The sequence below is a fragment of the Eschrichtius robustus genome, chromosome 13 (genome assembly GCF_028021215.1).
Source record: "Eschrichtius robustus isolate mEscRob2 chromosome 13, mEscRob2.pri, whole genome shotgun sequence".
Classification (NCBI taxonomy): domain Eukaryota; kingdom Metazoa; phylum Chordata; class Mammalia; order Artiodactyla; family Eschrichtiidae; genus Eschrichtius; species Eschrichtius robustus.
In genome coordinates, this window is record NC_090836.1 from 82146437 (window position 1) to 82163039 (window position 16603).

The window sequence follows — 16603 nt, forward strand, 5'->3', positions numbered from 1 at the left end:
CTGAATGAGATCCTTGCTGGGTAGAGGAATCTTGGTTGTAGGTTTTTCCCTTTCATCACTTTAAATATGTCCTGCCACACTCTTCTGTGCTTAGTCAATTTTTTAAATTAGTCAGCAACTCTCCCCAAATATACTAGGTAACCGTTACGGAGTTGCTGAGTGTGTTTATACCCAGAGGACAGAGGAAAAACTAGGTGGGTTCTCAGTTCCCTTTGAAAGAAGCTACAGTTTTTCTGGCTGTTGGATGGAGTTGCATGTGTCCCAATTTATGTGGGATAGCTTCCACATCACTTTTTTGGGGGCCTGTTAAGTCCTAGAAGGTAGGCTATTTATCTTCCTTTAAGCTGTTAAGTCCTAGAGGGTAGGCTATTTAACTTCCTTTGGCTAATTTTGTTACATTACCCTATGCCCCTTGGTTTCTTTTTAACAAAACTTCCCAAATGGTGACAGTGACAATACTGTCTGTAAACTGTCATTTATAGCATTGGGAACAAGGTATTCTGTAGTTTACTAAGTGTTAAAAAATTAATTCTATTAATATAACTTCTTTCAGTTGAAAGTTGTAGTTGTTTTTTTTTTTTGTACCAGCCAAGAGCTGTCTGAATAGATTTTACAGGCATCAAGAATTACATCTTTCTTCTGTGAGACATTATTATTCTGTCCTCAAGTGAAGAGTATCCTTTGTATGTAAGTTCATGAGACATCCACTTAATATTCTTATATTCTTTTGGAGACAATGCCGAATGACATCAGTTCCACACTGCCTTTAAAACACAGCTCTGACTTTGATTCCATCCGCTTCACTATTCATTTCCAACTGTCAAATTTGGCTAAGGGAAAAAGAAAGCCCTTAAGAAAAGGCTAGGCTATTAATGTGCTCTTCAAAATGCTAAGAAAAGGCTAAGCTGTTTATAGCGTTTTCAAAATGCTCATCTCTTGGAGATTTGCCAGCAACAGTGTCAAGGTGAAATAGCTCTCGTTCATCCAGGAACCGAGAGCCTTTGTGTTCCCTACACTCAAAGCACTGGTCCCACTGTTGTTAGACGTGCTATTTGGGGGTATAATGATCCTTGGATATAATTTAAACTGAAACATAGTCATGAACCTGATATTGTGTATTTACTGTAAAAGTGGCAAGAAGTGTGTGCAATGCTTGAGAAAGCAAGCCTGGCTTCATCCTGGGCACAGCTGTATTTCAGAATCAAGGGGACAATTTCCTGAAGTTTAGTCACTTTGTATAACTTCAAAGGAAGTGAGAGGCAGGGGTATTATTAGCAAATCTGTACATTGCTTTCTATCTTGCTGAAAACTAAGTGCTTAGTTTCATTCACTTCATGCATTTTGCGAAACGTTTTTGTCTTGATTAAAAACCTGGACCCTTAACAATGGCATTATAATTCATTTTAGGAGGATGTTGATTTTGGCCTCATATTTCTCAGTCAGTTGACAAGCCTTTTGAAATTCTCCAGACCAATGTTCTTTATATTTAAATAAATCCACAAAGGAGAAACTGGTGTAAATTTACCCATTTTCTTTGTTAATACTTTGGACACCAGCCATTCGAGATTTTTGCCCTTATTTGTCCTGTATCTCAGGTAGCTGGTACCATTATGTTCTTTTCTCAACCACCTGTGAGAGCACAGCACGGTGGGAAGAGTGCTCGGCACACGCTAGAGCCCCAGTGTTGCTCTTGTGGACAAGTCGTTAGTCCTTAAAGACCTCCGGTCAATTACATGCTGCTGAAGGTCTCGGAAGCAACGTATCTCAGCAGATCAAAACATGATTTGATTCTTGGTTCCACCATCTATTGATGGTGTGAACGTGAGCTACTCACTTTTCCTTGTCTGCTTCAGCTCCTTATCTGTACATTGGTGATAGCTTCTCCTCATGTAGGATTGCGTTAGAAACAGTATGTAACACGTCTGATATAGTGCCTGTCAACGCCATGGGTAAGCATCCAATACATGGTGGCCATCTTTATTTTTCCCTGCCTTAAAATAATGAGACATGAGTCATTTCTTCATTTGATCATTCGTAACTCTCTGCATTGGTGGCTTTTGGCCTATCTGAATGTTTGCTAATTTTCAGAAGAATAAAGGGACATTTAATAGAGGTAGTCTTAATATTATTTTTCAATCATCCTTTTTAAATTAAACTTTCTGTTTTGAGATCATGTTAGACTCACATGCAATTTTAAGAAATAATAATATAATACATTATAATAACATAATGTAGAACTGTAGTACAGTATCATAACGAGGATACTGACATTAATAAAGTCGGGGTACAGAACAATTTCATCGCTACAAGGACTCCTCCTGTTCTCCTTTTATAGCCACCCCCACCTCTCACGCCCCACCTCTGTCCCTGACCCTTGACAATTATTAATCTATTCTCCATTTCTATAATTTTATCATTTCAAGAATGTTATGTTGAAGGAGCCATACACTATGTAACCTTTGGGGATTGGTATTTTTTCACTCAGCTTAATTCCCTGGAGAACCATTAAATCATGCTTTTGATGGACCAAAAAATCCTTATGAACATTGACATATTTTACTTTGGCCGCAGAATAATCATTAGCTCAAAAGTGCCTGTTGTGGTACCTGGCACATAGTGTGGGGTAAAGATTCACCGAGGCACAGGGGTGGATCCCACTTTACCTGATTCACCCCTCTTCCTCCCTCTCCTCCTCCTCTCCATCCTTCTCCTCTTTCCTTGCCCCCTTCTTCTCCACATCTTCTTATGGTTATTGACAGACAAAGGCTGATTGCTCAAGTTAGAAATACTAAAAAGAGTTAAAAGAAATACTTTATGTGAAACTGCTTTGTAAATTACAAGCTCTGTTAGACTTCCTATCAAAAACTGCCGGTCAGTGTTGGCCACATTGTAAGAATAGTTTGCAGATGCTTGCGATGTAAACGGATGGGAACAAAGGAGTCAGTGTGAGCAGTGTTTCCTTACGCATTGTGCACGTGGGTCTGCGCTCTAGTTTCTGCTGCAGTGGGAGCTGCTGACTAACAAAGCCCCTCAGCCTTTCACTCTAACCAACAAAGTCCCAGGAACAAAATGCAAACTTCAGTTCACATTCTTTGTAAGCCTTTGCTCTGAAAAAGAGCCCCCTTTTTAGAGTTGCCAGATGTTAAGCTCGCTGAGCTCCTTCATGAAAAAGCATCAAGAAATGCCAAGTATTGTTCAAACTCTGGAGTTTTCACTTCAGTATTTCGGGTCAAAAGCCCTCAGGCAGATCAGTCACAGCCATTCAGGAGGCTGCCCAGCTTCAGCACTTGTACCCAGTTAGAGCATTTCTTCCTGTAACTTGGCTGCTGAGAGTCAACGACCTGACCTTTAAGTGGAGTCCAGCCCTTACTCTGATGGAATGTCCTCTATTCAGAAATACAGCGATGGGAGAACAAGCTTGCCAGAGCGTAGCTGTTTGAGCCAAGATAGCTTAGGCTATGCTGTGCTAACAAATAAACCCCAAACCTCAGTGGCAATAAAGTTTTGCTTATTTCTCATAAAAGTCCAATGAGGGATACGCAACTCTCCTTCAACTTATAACTATGCTGTCTGGGCTACACGGCCTCCAAGTCGGAGGAGAAGAGGGCTAGGGGATTTCGTAGGATGTTTTTAAGTTGGGTGACTATAGATACAGGTTTGCCTGCAGCAGTCACAGCACATACCTGTTGATTTGGTGTGATGGTTAATATACTCTCCTTTTATTCTCAACAGTCTCCCAGTTTAGGCAATAAATTAGGGTGACCATTTCTAAGAGCCAGCATGGAATGGCTATCATAATTTCCGCCCATATCCTATTGGCCTTGCCCTGATGTGCAAGGATGTAGAGAACCATAGAGGAACAAGTATGTACTTCGGTGAGCACTAGTAACTTCTGGCACAGCAGGCATCTGCAGGAACGCCATGAATTTTTCCCACAGAATTAATTCAATAACTTCAATTACCAAAACTCTGTTGAGAAGATAGGATAGAAATATGATATTCTTACGAACTAAGCCATCTCATTTAATCACACATTGTGGTAGGCTGACTCATGGCCCCCCAGAGATGTCCACATCCTAATCCCCAGAACCTGTTACCTTGTATGACCAAAGGGACTCTTCAGATGTGATTAAATTAAGGATATTGAGATGGGGGAGATTATCCTGGATTATTCAGGTGGGCCTTAAATGTAGTCACAAGTATCCTTGTAAAAGGGAGGCAGAGGGAGACTTGACAGCAGAAGAGGAGAAGGCAACGTGATGATGGAGGTGAAGATTGGAGAGATGTGCTTTGAGGATGGAAAAGGGGCTATAAACGAAGGAAAACAGGTGGCCTCTAGCTGCTAAAATAGGCAAAGAAACAGATTCTTTGCTGAGAGTCTCCAGAAGGAGCCAGCCCTGCTGACACCTTGACTTTAGCCCAGCCAAACTGAATTCAGATTTCTTTTTTTTTTTAATGAAAGAGTCACTTATGCAACTCTTTTTTTTTAAATTTATTTATTATTTACTTTTTATATTTATTTTTGGCTGTGTTGGGTCTTCGTTTCTGTGCGAGGACTTTCTCTAGTTGCGGCAAGCGGGGGCCACTCTTCATCATGGTGCGCGGGCCTCTCACTATCGCGGCCTCTCTTGTTGCGGAGCACAGGCTCCAGACGCGCAGGCTCAGTAGTTGTGGCTCACGGGCCTAGTTGCTCCGCGGCATGTGGGATCTTCCCAGACCAGGGCTCGAACCCGTGTCCCCTGCATTGGCAGGCAGACTCTCAACCACTGCGCCACCAGGGAAACCTGAATTCAGATTTCTTACCTCCGGGACTGTAAGAGAACAACCGTGTGTTGTTGTACGCCACTAGGTTTGTCTTACATTTGTTACAGCAGCAGCAGGACATTAATCCACACGTACACTCTGAAGTTCAGCATGTGACTTTAGGTTTCTGTTTCTGTTTAGATGTCTGTAAAAAAAAAGTCCTTATTTTACGTGTGAGATATTTAAGTGGCTTGCCCAAGGTCCCTTAGCTAGTTAATGTCAGAGCCAGTATTTACACCCAGGCAGACTGGCTCCTCAGATCACGTTTCTAACTACCCTGCTGCACTGCCTCTGCACTACTGCCCAGCTGCCCTTGAAAGCCCCCTACCATGCCCAACCACCACGAAACGCCCCTGCTGCATGCAGCCTCTCCTCCCACACCCACCTGACTCCAGTCTCTTGCTCCTTCCATGGGCACTGTGGGCCCCTGGACACACTTCCAGCTTCTGCTTTTGGAAAAAATTTTATGTAAGGTTCTAGGGCTTCCATAGGGAATTCTCAAGAAAAGTTAGGCTTCAGGAGAAATTATTGAATTTCTTCATATTTAAGTGTGTGGGGAGGGATATTATTTGAGGGAAGATATTTCTGAATCTTCTTCCTACTCCTTAGTTTCTAATTCTCTTCCTCATACTCTAGAGGGGGAAATGTTCCTAAGGGTAATCAAATAAAATGATTAATAGAAATGATACTGGAAAGGTATTAAGTTTGTTTTACCATGACCCAGAAAAGAAGCCTCCAGGAATTTGGTATAAAAATTCAGAGTACTTTAAATCCCCCGTTAGCTTGTATTGGTTATATACTAGTATGCATTTTGCCATATTGCCATTTGTTTAATGGTTCTATTGTTAACCACTGAATTAAATATTTACGCCTGGGTGGCCCCTTCACTAAGCCACTAAGAGCTCCCCTTCCTGACCGAAGAACTTATTTTCCCAGCTCTGGGAATGTGCTGACCAGCAGCCCTCAGCTCTCAGCCCTCTCCAGGAGCTGCCCCTGTCTAATGGACATGGCCTTTTTGGGCAGGGGTGGTTGGAGGGGTATCTGTATCTAATTACTGGCTGATATGGGTGTGCAATGACCCGACCCCCCCCAACAAAAGTTGGGACAACTCTGAAGGGCCACTCCAGCTTCAAAGTTCCCCATGGGGTTGGCAGGGGGTTTATTGTGTCTGCAATGCAGCCCATCTTCACTCTGCCTAATCCTGCTTTCTTCCCTTTCCCCACGGGTGTTGATCCCAAGGGTATGCCCCGATAAACTTCCTGAAAGCTAAGTTCCATCTCAGGGTCTGCTTCCCAGGAACCTGAACGACAACAATGAGTTAAAAATAATAATAAAAAATGAAGATCCCTGACTGGTGATGAATACATAAGAGTGCTCCATTAATCCTTATTTATTGGAATTAGAAGAGTTCTAAAGGAACTTGGAAACACACTTTCTGGTTGAAAGTTTATTTTCTAATGTAGAAGTAAGGGGAAAACATCATACACATGTCACCCACTCATGATTAAAAATACCTTCTACAATGTGACCCACAGTTCAATCACATTTTCCTTTGACCTCTGTTTTAACAGTTAATTTACAATGATATAAAGTCTGTAAAACCAAGATTCGAGCCCATATCCAGTCCTCAATAAATGCAGGCTTCCTTTTTCAGAGAAACTTTTTTTTCCAGAGTAAAAAAACAAGGACTTGGTAAAGCTTTAAAACCATTTTATGCAAATAAAGGCAAAGATGTAAAGAGCAATGTAATCACGCATAGAACTATATCAGAATTTATGCTCACGTCTCCACGGAGAGTGAGGAATACACACTCAGTTCTACAGCACATTGACTATAAGCATTTCTGTTCAGTCATCTACCCAAGAACACTTTTCCTTTAATTCTTCCCCCAACCTCTGATTATAAGCACTGAACCATCAACCGAAAACTTGCATCTAGCCTTTATGCCTCATGCACTTCATTGTTGGTTGTATAACTCCGCTTCCTGTTCTGATTAGAGCTTTTGATATTTTAAAGGGGATTTGCCCTGTTTGAGACCCTTTATTAGTTTTTTTATATGGTGACAGAGACTTTCCTGGAGTGAGAGAGCAGCTGTTCTTTCTGCACAATAGGGTTTCAAAGGCTCTTTTCTCTGGGACTTAGACTCTTGAGCGTCAGAATAAGCCTGGATATGCACAGCCTAAACTTTTACTTTTTTCTTAATGGTCTCGTTTGGTCTTAAAAGATTGTTTTGTTAAATAGTTCCCTATAAAAAGCATATACCCATAATAGAGATATCACTGCCAGCTCTATCATTTTTCATCACTTAGTGCCTTGGCTCAGCCTGGGGTAGGGTATGAAGGGCAATGTGTGCAGAAGGGATGCAAGGGAGGAGGAGGAGGAGGGCAGGAGGAAGCCCCAAAGGCCCCAAAGACATTCACTAGCTGAGCACTGCCCTAATCTACATAATACCAGATACGACTCTTGTGGGGTTTTTCCTGATACCAGCCGATTCTACAGTTCTCTGACACCAACTGGGTGCCCAACAATTCAATTCAGTTCTGACGCTACTACCCAGAGTTAGCACAGACTCCCACAGATTAAGGGCTCAATCCAAGAATGCCCCCACTTCAGATGCCAGCTGTAAATGAGGTGCCCAGGCTACCCATACTTCTGTCCCAGCAGACTGCAGATTCAGGAGTTCCCATGATGCCCCCTAAGGTTCGATAATTTGCTATAGAGACTCACAGAACTCAGGATAACACTTCACTTATGATTACCAGTTTATTATAAAGGATACAACTGAGGAATAGGCAAATAGAAAAGATGCACAGGGCAAGATATGGGGGTTGGGAGGAGGAGAGTTTCCATGCCCTCTCCAGGTACGTCACCCTCCCAGTACATCAATTTGTTTACCAACCAAGAAGTTCCTCAAAATGTGTCATTACAGGGTTTTTGTGGAGGTTTCATTACGGAGGCATGATTGATTGAGTCATTGGCCATTGGTGACTGAACTCAATGTCCAGTTCCTCTCCCCTCCCTGAAGGTCGGGGGCACTGGGCTGAAAGTTTAACTCTCTAATCACATGGTTGGTTTTCCTGGTGACCAACCCCATCCTGAAGCTATCTAGGCACCTTTCCCCACCTTAGTCATCTTATTAACATACAAAAGAAAATTTCCAAGGGATTTAGGACCTCTCTGCCAAGAAACTAGGACAAAGACCAAATATGGATTTTCTCTTGTACCACAACTGTAAAGTACGAACATCACGTAAAATTGATTTTTAAACATATATCCCAGTGAATGTAGTCTCCCTCAATATATCTCCTCTCATGGAGGTGCTCTTCATGTGTTTCAATAAAGAGACCATTGTTCAAAACATTTTTGGCATCTACTTAGATGTGAAAATGGAGACACGGCTCCTTTTGTTGCTGAAATGTTTTTGGCTGGACTCAAACCTTTGGTTTCCTGACCATGGGGGACAATATATCTGAGCAGGAATTGTCCTTTATTAAAAGGTGAACTCTGCTCAAGAGCTCAAGGAAATGCCATACATAGCCAGGGCTCAGTGGTTGTAGAGTGTCAATGACAGTGATGGTGATGGGGTTGATGATTTAAGACGAATAGATTCTATTCTTAGGCAGTACAACAATTGAACCAATTTCCTGAACATATGCTTTCTCAGCCGTAATCCTGTCTTTAATTTCTGATTTTCTTGTTCTCTGCAAAATGTCTTTATAATAATGTTATTTCTTTAAATTTTAATTTAGAAGATTTCTACCACCTTACTAATATGACCCTTTGATCTCATATTATGTTTAAGAAAACTTCTTTTCTGCTATATTTAAAGTTTTATTAATACAAAAATTAGAGTGATGAAAAAGATAATCTTGTTTGCAGCAAAGTGTGAAATTTCCTGTGGTCTGATAGAGTTGTGTATAAGCCCTTCTCACCTTCCTAAGAGTTAGGTGCTGTTTCTGTTAGATTGCGGAGAATAACATTGTTGGTATTGGGATTCTCTCGATCATATAAAGTATAATGAAACCAAATACATCTAGTTCCCTCTCATCTGGAACTTTTATTAGATGGGTCACCAGTCATTCATGATATCAGCTCTTAAGTAAGCTAGTATTGTATTATCCTTTCTACTTTGGAATGCATGTTTTTTCACCAGTCCAAAAAAAAAATCCAATAAATCACTTAACTTCAAAGACTCAGGTGATATATAAAGAAGAGATAGAAAACATGGTAGAAAAAGATATATATGAGAATGCTAGTTAAAAACAGTATTTGCTGTTGGTACGGGCCGGCCGGCCGCACATCCAGCGCCCGGTAGGGGGTGCCTGGCACCGCCAGCTGGACGGGGGCCCCCCTGCTACCCTCGCGGCTGCGGCGTCCGGGAGGATACAGCATGAGCAGTCGCAGCTCCAGCTCATTCTGCTTCATCTTCTTCAGAGTGAACCACAGGCTCAGCTGGGAACGGAAACCTGAAGTTCCTGGATTGTACCGTGGCTGCATGTAGGGAGTAGGAGTTCTGACTCAGGAGCCAAAACCAAGAGCCTCTAGGATGTTGACGTCACCCTGGGGCCACTGTGAGGCTCAGTTCCCTGGAAACATGGTCCAGAACCTGCTCTTCTTGGGACTCGGCATCATCCTAAATCTGCCAGTTACAGGGCTTCTCCACTTTCCCTAGCTCCTGAAATCATAGAGGGTAGGCCTGGGATTCTCCATCCAGGGTGGAAATGGCCCCTAGGGGCCCTTTGGAAATATGTGGGGGCGTCATTGGATTGAACCAATTACAAGGTAGAGTTCATGTCGTTTAGAGGGCAGGGGACAGACTTGCACAAAGAATTGTCCTGCCCAAGATGCCCATTGTTTCTCTATTGAGAAGCACAATTTTTCATTTTGCCAATGAGAAAATTGCGGCTCACACGGTGCTTAGCGTGATTGACATAGTGACTGACATATAGTAGGTGCTCAATAAATATTTGTGGTTGAACAACAACAACAAAAAAACCAGTATTTGCTTTCCTACCTCGAAGCTATTGTTTTTTCTTTTAATGGCTGTGACTCTGTATTTTAAGGTTCTTGAAAGGACACAAAGTTAAATCCAATCGTATCACAAAGCTTGCAATTTTTTATATCCTGCTTACCAATTACAAGAGTAGGCAAATCTAATTGATTAGTGGTTATTTGGCTTTCTCCCTTTTTTCTTGGTCATTAACACTTAGAATCAATGAAAAGACAAATGACACTGGGCTGAGAGAAGCAAGAAGACGTCTCAAAGTAGGTGCTCAATAAAAACTCAGTGGCTTAAGAAAAAGCATAGATACTTTGAATACAATATGATTTTTGTTTCAATCAAGGAAAATAGAACAAAGGAACAGAAGTAATAAAATCTTTCATTATGATAAAATCTAGTTTTCATGCAGAAACTCATATAAAGTATAGCATTGGCAAAAAAAAACCTTTAAATTTCCAATGGCTTTCAGAACTCCCCAAACCAGTTCAAGTCCAGGCCAGATTTTAATGAACCCCTTCAGTGTGCCCCACCTTGATTAACTTCCTTTCCCTTCCTTGTACTGTTTCAGACTTTTATCCTCTCTAGGCAGGCAAAATCATCATCATTTCTTTAATATTGCTCCTTGAACCATAACCTGCTTGAACTAAATTACAATCTGCTACCTACCAAAGTGTTTTTTCTTTTCTTTCTACAAAGTGTTTCCTAATCCAGGAAAAGGAACCAAGATTCTCTGGTACCTTATCCTGGACAATTTGGACTCAAAGCTATTTTCTAAACACATACAAGACTTCTCAGTAATTTTGTAATTGCCAATGTTATCTCTGTTGAATGACAAAGAAAGAAATACAGTAATTTCACCTGGAACCTAACTTTTCTTGAGAAGTTCCCTATGGAAGACCCAGAACCTTCCATAAAATTTCCAAAAGCTGAAGCTGGAAGTGTCCAAAGTGCCACAGAGCCCATGGGAAAAAAATTTAACCAAGGAGGTGAAAGACTTGTCCACTGTAAATTATAAGATGCTGGTGAAAGAATTGAAGAAGACACAAATAAATGGAAAGATACTATGTGTTCATGGATTGGAAGAACTAATATTGTTAAAATGACAATATTACCCAAAGCAATTTACAAATTCAGTTCAATCCCTATCAAAATTCCAATGGCATATTTCACAGAAATAGAACAAAGAATACTAAGATTTGTATGGAACCACAAAAGACCCTAAACAATCCTGAGAAAGAACAAAGTTGTAGGTATCACACTCCCTGATTTCAAACTGTGCTACAAAAGTATATTAATAAAAACAGTATGGTACTAGCACCAAAACAGACACATAGATCAATGGAACAGAATTGAGAGCCCAGAAATAAACCCAGACATATATGGAGAATTAATTTACAACAAAAGAGCTAAGAACATACAATGGAGAAAGAATAGTCTCTTCAATAAATGATGTTGGGAAAACTGGACAGCCACATGCAAAAGAATGAAACTAGACCACTATAGTACACCATACACAAAAATTAACTCAAAATGGTGAAAAGCTGAAAGAATTTCCTCTAAGATCAGGAACAAGACAAGGACTTGTCTTCCACTCTTGCCACTTTTATTCAAAATAGTTTTGGAAGTCCTAGCCACAGCAATCAGGGAAGAAAAACAAATAAAAAGAATCCAAATTGGAAAGGAAAAAATAATACTGTTTGCAGATGACATGATAGTATACATAGAAAATCCTGAAGATGCCACCAGAAAACTCTTAGAGCTCATCAATGAATTCAGTAAAGTTGTAGGATACAAAATTAATATACAGAAATCTGTTGCATTTCTATACACTAAGAACAAAATATCAGAAAGAGAAATTAAGAAAACAATCCCATTTACCATTACATCAAGAAGAATAAAATGCCTGGGACTACACCTACCTAAGGAGGCAAAAGACCTGTACAGCAAAAACTGTAAGATGCTGATGAAAGAAATTGAAGATGACACAAACAGATGGAAAGATATACCATGTTCTTGGATTGGAAGAATCAGTATTTTTAAAATGACCATACTACCCAAGACAATCTACAGATTCAATGAAATCCCTATCAAATTACCAATGGCATTTTTCACAGAACTAGAACAAAAAATTTTTAATCTGTATGGAAACACAAAAGACCCCAAATAGCCAAAGCAATCCTGAGAAAGAAGAATGGAGCTGGAGGAATTGGGCCCCCTGACTTCAGACTATACTACAAAACTACAGTAATTGAAACAGTATGGTACTAGCACAAAAACCAGACACATGGATGAATGGAACAGGATAGACAGCCCAGAAATAAACCCACATACTTATGGTCAATTGATCTACAACAAAGGAGGCAAGAATATACAATGGAGAAAAGAAAGTCTCTTCAATAAGTGGTGCTGGGAAAACTGGACAGCAACAAATAAAAGAGTAAAATTAGAACATTCTCTAACACCCATATACAAAAGTATGCCCAAAATGGATCAAAGACCTAAATGTAAGACTGGATACTATAAATCTCCTAGAGGAAAACATAGGCAGAACACTCTTTGACATAAATCACAGCAATACAGTCTTGGATTCTCCTCCTACAGTAATGGAAACAGACAAAAATAAACAAATGGGACCTAATTAAACTTAAAAGCTTTTGCACAACAAAGGAAACCATAAACAATGTGAAAAGACAACCTACAGAATGGGAGAAAATATTTGCAAACAATTCAACTGACAAGGGATTAATTTCCAAAATATACAAACAACTTATACAGCTCAATATTAAAAAAAAAAAAACCCAATCAAAAACTATATCTGGAGAAAACTCTAATTCGAAAAGATCCATGCACCCCAATGTTCATAGCAATACTATTTATGATACCCAAGACATGTATAATATATTATATACAATGGAATATTATTCAGCCATAAAAAAGAATGAAATAATGCCATTTGCAGCAACCTGAATGGATCTAGAGATTATCGCATTAAGTGAAGTAAGTCAGACAGAGAAAGACAAATATCATATGATATCACTTATATGTGGAATCTAGAAAAATGATACAAATAAAGTTATTTATAAAAATAGGCTCACAGACATAGAAAACAAGCTTATGGTTACCAAAGGGGATGGGGGGTGTTGAGGGGAGATAAATTAGGAGTTTGGGATTAATAGTTACATACTATATAGACAAACAACAAGGACCTTGTATATGGCACAGGGAACTATATTCAGTGCCTTGTAATAACTGACAATGGAAAAGAATCTGAAAAAGAATATATACATATGTATAACTGAATCACTTTGCTGTACAATTGAAACAAACAACATTGTAAATTAACTATACTTCAATTTAAAAAAGAGAAAAAAAGAATCTGAAAAAATATAGATAGATAAATGTGTGTATAACTGAATCACTTTGCTGTATACCTGAAACATTGTAAATCAACTATAATTTTTTTTTAAAGTGCTCAATAAAAAAGTTAAGTTTTGAAATATGGAATTGAAAAAATTAACTCAAAATGGATAGAAAACTTGAATATACGACCTGAAATCATAAACTTCCTAGAAGAAAACATAGATGGTAAATTCATTAACATCAATCTTAGCAATGTTTTTGTGGATCTGGCTCCAAAGACAGGGGAAACAAAAGCAAAAATAAACAGACAGGACTACATCAGACTAAAAGCTTCTGCCCAGTGAAGGAAACCATTATCAGAGTGAAAAGGTAACACACTGAGTGGGAGGAGATATTTGCAAATCATATATTAAGTAAGCGGTTAATATCCAAAATATATGAAGAACTCATACAATTCAACAAAAACAAACAAACAAACCCCCCCCCCCAAACAACCCAATTAAAAAATGGGCAGGGGATCTGAATAGACATTTTTTCAAAGAAGACATAGAGATGGCTAACAGTCACATGAAACTATGTTCAACATCACTAATTATTAGGAAAATGCAAATCAAAGCCATAATGACATATCACCTCATACCTGTTAGAATGACTATTATCGAAAAGACAAGAAGTAACAAATGTTGGAGAAGATATGGAGATAGGGAACCTTTGTACACCACTGGTGCGACTATAAATTGTTGTAGCCACTCTGGAAAACAGTGTGGAGATTCTTCAAAAAATTGAGAATAGAACTGCCATATGACCCAACTATTCCACTTTTGGGTGTTTATCCAAAGAACACGAAAACACTAATTTGAAAAAAATACATATACTCCTGTGTTCATATGGAAACAACCTAAATATCCATTGATAGATGAATAGATAAAAGCAGATGTGGTGTAAATACAATGAAATATTACTCAGCCATAAAAAGAATGACATCCTGCCATTTGTGACAACATGGATGGATCTTGAGGTTATTATGTTAAGTGAAAAAAGTCAGATGGAGAGAGACAAATACTGTATGATTTCATTCATATGTGGAATCTAAAAACAAAACAAGTGAACAAACAAGATAAAATGAAAACAAACTCATAGATACGGAGAATAGATTAGTGGTTACCAAAGGGGGAAGGGATTGGGGAGTGGGCAAAATAGGTGAGGGGGATCAACTTTATGGTGGTGATGGCAACTAGAGTTGTGATGGTGATCACTTTGTGGTATATACAGACATCGAATTATAATGCTATACACCTGAAACTTGTACAGTGAAAAAGAAAATACATGTTGGAGAGGATGTGAAAAAATTAGATCCATCATGCATTAATAGTGGGAATGTAAAATGTTGCAGCCTCTATGTAAAACATAGAGTAAAACAGTTTGGTGGGTCTTCAATAACTTACATAGTATTACCATGTGATTCAGTAATTTCATTCCTAGATATGGACCCCCCCCAAATTGAAATCAAATGTTCAAACAAAACTTGTACCTGTATTTAGCAGTAACACTTCACAATGGCCAAAAGGTGGAAACAGCACAAATGTCCATCAACATATGAATGGATAAACAAAATGTGGTGTATTCATAAAATGGAGCATTAGTCATAAAAAGGAACAAAGTATTGATACACACAGCAATGTGGATGAACCTCCAAAATATTAAGTTAAAGAAGCCAGACATAAAAGGTCATATACTGTATGGTTCCATTTTTATGAAATATCCAGAACAGGCATATACACAGAGACAGAAAGCATATTTGTGTTTTCCAAGGACTGGGGTAGTGAAATTAGGAAATTAAAATTTAAACAGATCAAATAGTTTACTCAGCCTCACATAGCTGGTATATGGTGAGGTCTGAGTGAACAAAGCAGTCTTATTCCAGAATGTACACTTTTAACCTCCATGTGGTTATTCTGCCTCCCTGAATTGGTTAAGGTGGGATTTCTCTTACATATTGGTAATTGTAAAAGCAAATACTGGAAATCTAGTTATCCTATTTCAAAAAAAAAAAGTAAAGAAAAAAAGGAAAAGAAAAAACCCCACATGATTATACATTTGTATGAGGATTTTTAAAGTTTTGGAAAGATATTCTTTAAACTGCTAACACTGATTACTTCAGGATTGAGTAAAAAAGGAGAATATTATTAATTTTTTCACCTCTTTATTATCCGAAGTTATAGAAAGCATTGGAATACTTTGATCATTTTTTAATCCAATAAAATGAAGAATAAGAAATGAAAACCAGCCTCTACTTTTAAGTTCGTTATGTTTTCTTGAGAATAAAAGTTTCATTTAACAAGCAGACAAGACATTAAAAAAAACTTGTCCTCTAGTTTCTTACCAGGATTCAGGGCCCCAGGGATCTAATTCATTGTGACCATTCTCCGTGATGTTTCTCTTACATCTTCAAAAGTATCTAAGTCTGCGTGAAGTGCGTCCCCAGTAAACATTTATTTCCTTTCCTTTATGTTTGTTCTCTCCTTCTTGCCCTTCTCCCACTCAAATAACCAGTGCGGTGACCCCAAAAGTAGTCTTTATTTTCCAGTTTTCAGGCTGCTCAGATGACTTTGGCTGCACTAGTCCTCAGCATGGTAACTAGGTGTTTCTTTCAGAAAGAGTGAGCTCCAGACATAATTTTTGCTTCACCATGTCAGGATTTAAGCTCAAAATGAGGGAGAGAGATTTGTCAACTGGGCAATGTGTTATGGAGGAAAGTGGTTCATTAGTAACTGGGCCAAAATTCCTACACTTACAATCATATACAATGATTATATAAATACGAATGGTCCATATTTATACAAGTGTCTGCTGTCTTGTAGGCTCATTTTTATAGATTTACAGATATGAATCTGTAGGCTGTTTTTATAGACTCATAGATATGAATCTTCATAGGATAGAAAATGATATATGTGACATTTCAGCAGGGTGGAGATGTGAAATTTTGTGTCTTACCTTAGACAAGAGTTAAAAATCTTTCACATAAAATTATTACATGGAATTGGTATTTGAGAACGTTACTTCAGTCAACAGTTTGGAACAGTGCATTTCATGAACACTTTTATGCTTTTTCTCAGGTCCCATTTGATATCTCGCTGCCATCTATGTTCAGTCTTGAGAGACTTTTTGATCTTGCTAGTGGTTGTATCGTATCAGAAGGAAGCCTTTTCAACTGGATGGTGTCGATTATTCCCTGAACATCCTTTACGTGTTAACCTTATAAAGGATTTAATTGTTACTGCTTTTCTTGTTTGAAATAAATTTTTGGAACTATCCTCTTATAATAAGCAAAATAAAATTGTTTTCTTTCATAGGCTAAATTTCTTTAAAAAAAAAAACATAGTTTTGAGTAATGTTTTAAATGGTATTTGAATTAAATGACAATGCTGTTGCTTATTA

The 16603-nt window shown here is 38.7% G+C and overlaps 1 protein-coding gene across 2 annotated transcripts in view; it reads left to right on the forward strand.

Annotated features, from left to right (window-relative positions):
• CFAP54 (cilia and flagella associated protein 54) overlaps positions 1–16401 on the forward strand; it is a 305843-nt gene extending 289442 nt beyond the window's left edge. For both annotated transcript variants that reach the window (XM_068561127.1, XM_068561128.1), the window contains one exon: positions 16282–16401. In XM_068561127.1, the coding sequence (XP_068417228.1) occupies positions 16282–16401 (120 nt within the window). The remainder of the gene's footprint in view (positions 1–16281) is intronic.
• Positions 16402–16603: the final 202 nt, after the last annotated feature.